The sequence below is a fragment of the Protomyctophum bolini genome, assembly GCF_963924005.1.
Source record: "Protomyctophum bolini genome assembly, chromosome: 22".
In the NCBI taxonomy this organism is placed as follows: domain Eukaryota; kingdom Metazoa; phylum Chordata; class Actinopteri; order Myctophiformes; family Myctophidae; genus Protomyctophum; species Protomyctophum bolini.
Genome location: NC_137883.1, coordinates 19,797,810 through 19,803,943, shown reverse-complemented (window position 1 = coordinate 19,803,943; position 6,134 = coordinate 19,797,810). Strand labels below are relative to the sequence as shown.

The following is a 6,134-nucleotide window of genomic DNA, read 5'->3' as shown; positions in this document are numbered from 1 at the left end:
GGTGATTGTGGTGAGGGACGATGTCAGGGGCTCAATAAAAAAAATCTGCGCAACCTCGCAGCTACTATATTAGCGGTTCTGATGAGAGCGATGGTTACCCGCGGTGGCTCGAAAATGGCCGAGAACTACTTCTTCAAAATAACACACACGCTAAAATCCGCGGCAAGGGAGGCTGGAGTAAATGGTGGCCGATTCTACAAATGCTTTCTAAACCCGTAGTTATCCAACATTTTCGTGCCACAAAGACCCCAAAATATATGTATTTGGCTGGCCTATTCAACAACTTCATGATTTTTCGCAAATGTATATACACTCGCACGTGTGTGTGTGTGTGTGTGTGTGTATGTACAGTATATAGCAGATGCTTTCCCGGTTTAATGGGCTAAGTGGCGATCGTCTGAGAGATGAATACTTTTGGGACCATTATAATGCACCTGCACTCATAATGAGCATTCATGTGTCTCCCTATCTTCCTCAGACTCTTCACAAATTGTAGTCAATACTCCTAAAATGTCAGACTCTTCACAAATTGTAGTCAATACTCAAAATGTTTGTTGTATTTGGGCAAAACAGGCTCTGCAAATGCTACTGAGAAACAGTTAGATGAATGAAAGTTGAATAATTAAAAGGTGAAATGGAAAGAGGAAGGGCTAAGACAAGCAGCCGTGAGGCTACAGCGCAGCAGAGGAGAAACCAAGCAGCCTGCAGCCAGAGAATGAAGCTGAACTCCTGGAACCAAGCTCATCTGTCATCACCTGGGATAGCTCGGCAAAAAATACATGTGTGTCTCTGTCGGTATAGTGAGTGTGCGCGCGTGCGTGTGTGTGTGAGATCACAAAATAAATTCCAGTTTTATGGTTGAAAATGATTTGGGGAGTAGTTTTTAGCAAAGGATTCAGGTAAGGGTTAGGATTCGGATTACCTCCACCTTATCGAGTATGTTTACTTCAAGCAGGTGTGTATTATCGTGTGTGTGTGTGTGTGTGTGTGTGTGTGTGTGTGTGTGTGTGTGTGTGTGTGTGTTTATTCCAGATTGCCAGATGTCATTATAGGCTAACTTTTTAAAATTAGTTGATAAAAAATAGTTGATCTACAAGGTCACAACCTGTCACACTGTGATACATAAATGTGAGAAAGATGGGCCATTACAGAAATTCAGATCGTACTAGTCAGCTTGTAGTGAAAACCTGGCCCAGTGCTGCAAGGTTAGTTAACAGGTCTCCCTTTCCCAATGAAACTCTATGTTGGTTAGAGAAGGGAGGGGGTGACTGGGCTAATGACCCTTTCTTTACTGAAAGAGGAATGTGAAAATAGCTGATCTTATCTGAAGGGAGAAGGGCCAGGGGGAAACCATTTCCTTAGATAGCTAATGTCATATCATACATCATCTGTATAATGCCATGTCATCATGTGTTGCAACACAGAAGTCAGCAACAATAGTCAAGTAGAAACCATTATAATATCCTGCCTCAGTGATACGTCCATGTTGAAAGGTACAGTATATGCAAACAAACTTACCTTGTCTGGTTCCATCAGGGAATGTACACCGAAGCTCATACAACCCAGTAGTTCACTTTTCCTGTACAGTCAGAGAAGATGATAAATGGATAATTAGAGAGATTTCTGTTTAATATGTTCCTGTAATGTAGAGTAGCCAATTATTTTTAACCCCTTTTTTCTTAATTTTTTGTCATGGTGCCAATCAAACCTCGCCACTGCTATTTTACCCCTGTGCCACCCAAGAAAGCACCGATGTGGCAGGTTTTAAAAGACAGAAGAATATAGCAATTTGGGGTATCTTGGGTGTCCATCAATTACATTCTTCACTTCGCTGTGTGAAATGCACGGTGTCTCTACATATCGTTGGCGCTATCGGGCAGAAACCAGCTATCTCCATTTCTTCAACAAAAAAAAAAGCAGTGCTATTGAACACTGTTTACGTCTGTGTGTGGATTGTACAAATATTGAACCAATGAAAGTGTGTTTTCCAACATTGATTAGAATGACGGTCAGAAGTCAGACGGAAAAACAATCTCCATGGTCAAAATTCACTTGAGCTGTATTTGGGTAAAGTGATGATAATATGCCCTTTCGAGTATCTAACAATGTATAAAGTTATCGCACCAACTTTGGTGAGGCAGTATTGTGTTGTTCTAAAAATGGGTTTATTTATTTTTTCCTGAAAAGTTGTTTTCTGCACAACAGCAGATATACAGTATTGTTGATGTCGGGACGAAACAGACACTTTGATACTGGCATCCCTATTTTTGGAATGTCATAGTTGAGGATTATAAAACTTAACACCATTCCCATGTGGATCCTAAGATCCACATGATCAGGTGTTAAACACCCAATGTTTTACCACAGAATGGATAGTATAATAATTCATCAGTGGATGCTCTCCCTCCAGCTCCACTCAATAAAATATAACACAGCTAGAAGGTCCTGGGTTTGATTCCCGCTCGGGACGCTGTGGGTGCTGGCGGCGTGTTTCCTCCTCCGCGTCATCAGTGCCCATACCCGAAGGCGGGGTTGGCGAAAGGGCCTTTCTGTGTGGAGTTTGCATGTTCTCCCCGTGTCCCCTAGGGTAGGTACCCTCACAAAAAACATGCAGTAATCCTGGTCACTAAACTGCCTCCCCCTGGCCAGCGGAGGCGCCTGATGGAGGGGAAAGGAACTGGTTGGAATAACGTGTTCCTTCCACGCGCTACATCCAACCAGGGAAACTCCCCCATGCCAGGTGTAAAGGAGCAACTTGGACATTCAGGCATGAAGGAAGCATGAGTTCAAGTCCGTTGCTCTCCCCATATATGGGGACTAGGTTGGTGGAGTGTGTAGAGCCCAGGGGTGAAAAATGGGTTACAAAATCGTGGGATAATAAATATATAAAAATAAATAAAAACATGTGATGATGTTCAGAGATTGTTGGTTCATCTGACCATATGTGCTCCGTCCCCAACCATGAGCCTGTTCCAGCACAAATCTACAGAGGCAAGGAGGCGAGAGTAACTCCAGACACATCACACACACACACACACACACACACACACAAGTATATACTCATGTACGCACACACACTCTCACACATGCACATACACACCAAAAGCTGCCCACTAGAGCAGCAAAATGTCATTTTATAATTGATGCTTCTGCCCAAAAATGGAAAGAAACGATACAGAAAATATTGGAGAGAATAACTTACATAATGAGAAACGATAAGCCTGAGTGAGTATAACAGACGATCGAATAAGTGGACAAATTATGGGGCCATTAAATTTATCATTATTTATATCACTATTATTACTTAAGTGTTATTAATATCACTATATTTATTTTGACTTTTGTTTGTGAAAGTCAAATACAATACTGCCTCATCAAAGTTGGTATTGGTTGGTATTGTGACATTAAATATCGTCAGACACTTGCATGAGAGTGGGTGGAGTTAGCTGCTTTAGCAGACAGTTTGAGGGTCCAATGAAGTTAGCTGCTTTTGTCAGAAGCACTTCTTAACAGACACCGACACACAGACGTAAACCGTGTTCAATAGCACTGATTTATGGGAAGAAGAAAAAAATGGAGAACCGAGTTAGCTGGTGTACTGAAATATGAATTAACTGCAATAAAAGTATATATATATATATATATATATATATATATATATATATATACTACAGCTACGGTACCTAGCTGTGCAACAAAAATGTGCAACATGACTATTCTTCTCACTCAGGTACCTGGTTTTGGTGTCCGAGTTCCACATGGTGAAGAGCAGTCGTTTATGAAGGTCCTTCGCACCGACAATGCTGGGGAACAAAGTAAGCTCAAATAAAAATGATCATACAGTAACAAATCCATAAATCTGAAATAAACATAGGGGGTCCAAAAGGTGGGGTGGGGGGGTCCTTGAAATAAAAATACATAGAGTATGAGCTAACGTGGCTAAATGGTTGCGGGGGGTGGGGGTTGTGTGACTGAGCAGTACATAAAAGGGTTGAGGGCATGAAGGTTAGAGCGACAGACTGGCACACTGTGAGTCATGCTGGCCACAACAACAACTGGAGGCTAGGAAAGCACTGGAGTGAGACTGATAAAAGAAAAGGCCCAGAGTCATTTGCACGCAAGAAATTCAAAAATACTTAGATTTAAAATAATATATTTGTACAACTATGTACTATTACGTATGCTTGCACAATAATGTAAGGCCAGTTTAGAGAGGCACAAAATTCACATAGGATTTGGATGGTAGTAGAACTGTTTTGGATGCTTACAAAGAAAAGGTCTGTAAGAAGATAGGGTTCCTACAATGCGGAACCATCTGGGTCTTCTGTCTGTCTTTAGGGTCACTATCTGGGACCATACCGATCTGGATAACACAGAGAGACACAGAATAACGCTAGAATTGGCTGATATTCCATTGATGTATTTCCATTAATACAGCCATTGGACACTTAAAGTATGTAGTCTCGCTTGTGTAGCCAGCCAGACAATCAGACTTCTCCGCTATACTGATACTGTATGTCTGACGACATCTAAGTTCAATGTATGCATGACCATTGACCACGGGCGCTGACAAACCTATGCCCACCGCTTTGAAAACCAATCCTGACACCGTCCCAATATGAAGGACTGCCCTTAAGTCTTTGTGTTGGGTCTGTGATGCTGTGATATGATCTCTGATCGTTTGACTACACGAGACCAAAGAACATTCTATGAAATTTCTTGGAGGAAATATGAATTGATCTCTGCAGCATTCTAATTTGTCGTGCTCTGTGTCTACTCGCCCAATAATACATTGCTGCGAATGGAGGTAAGTCTTTGTTATATAGTGTAATTCCCTTTGATCGTTTTAGCAGAAAATGTGGAGCCAAATATTTCCACTTTTTCACAGGATTCGCACAGGTTGTCATTCGCATCAGCAGTAAACATGCTGATGTCTTGATGAAAGGGTTGTCAGGAGCTCTCTGGTGGAGCTGTTGCCCCCGACTACAGATAAACGGTTGAAGATTTATCCATGGATGGATGGCTGGATGGATGGACTAAACATAATAATAATACATTTTATTTATATGGCGCCTTTCAGGTCACTCAAGGTCGCCTAACAAAACAGAAAAGAAATACAATACAATAAAGCAAGTTTAAAATACACACAAAGGCCTGCAGCAGACTTTTACTCAAGGTGGGAGTAAGCTTGTCTGAATAGGTGAGTTTTGAGGTGGCATTTGAAGGTGGGGAGTGAGTCCATGTTTCGAATGTCGGGGGGAAGGCTGTTCCAGAGGCGAGGGGCAGAGCGGCTGAAAGCTCTACCCCCCATGGCTTAACATGTACATTTCCTTCATTGAATTTGAATCCCTAGCCTACATTGAATTGCATTGAGTGTTCTATTGCTGTATATGAAATGCTATATCAGCCATTATCTCACTAAATCCTTATTTATGAATTTTGTACATAAATACTTATTTCTTTTTACATGTTAACCCTTCCCTTTGTTTGTGGCTGCAACGGAAGGAACGTATTCATATACAGGAACCCCTAGACTGGGTCATAACAGCGCTTTTTGTGTTCTCCTTTTTAGCATCATTGTATAATCGTACCACTGTACTATTTGCAAACTGTTACTAGAGTATTCAATCAATCAAAGCAATTAAACCAAATATATCATCCTCGGCTCATGTAAGCTAAATTACATGAACAGTGCCTAAATGTTTACAGTATATTCAATGTTTACATACCTTAACATAAGAGTCACATGTCCCTGCATCATCTACAAGCATGTCCTTAGCCTCCAGAACTGTGGACAAAGTATTACATCAATAGAAATGATTATTTATTGACCCGATAGTTCCTACTATATATGGTCTGTAACTGATAACACCTTGCAACAGGGTCATGTTTCTGTTTGTCTCCGAGTGTTGAGGGTGCACGCTCGGCAAGTGCCGATGTTTAAAGACAGATAACCTGCACTCAGGTTCCTCTATAATTGACAAAACATTACCAAACAGCAGCAGCTCCTTTAAAGAACCTGTAATCCAATTATGTATTTGATCGTACAATGTGCCTAACAAACTCAAATCTAGCCATGCAGGTTGGCTATTTATAAGAAGCATTGAGGGTTAAGCCAGTGCCCAGACATTTAC

General features: G+C 41.3%; 1 protein-coding gene across 1 annotated transcript in view; it reads right to left on the bottom strand.

Annotated features, from left to right (window-relative positions):
• Window positions 1–5,780, bottom strand: part of rgs3a (regulator of G protein signaling 3a) — a 178,780-nt gene extending 173,000 nt beyond the window's left edge. The window contains exons 1-4 of the mRNA XM_080756473.1: window positions 5,730–5,780; window positions 4,269–4,363; window positions 3,735–3,803; window positions 1,519–1,579 (exon numbers count right to left, since the gene is read on the bottom strand). Coding sequence (XP_080612599.1) covers window positions 1,519–1,579; window positions 3,735–3,803; window positions 4,269–4,363; window positions 5,730–5,771 — 267 coding nt within the window. The 5' untranslated portion in view covers window positions 5,772–5,780. The remainder of the gene's footprint in view (window positions 1–1,518; window positions 1,580–3,734; window positions 3,804–4,268; window positions 4,364–5,729) is intronic.
• Window positions 5,781–6,134: the final 354 nt, after the last annotated feature.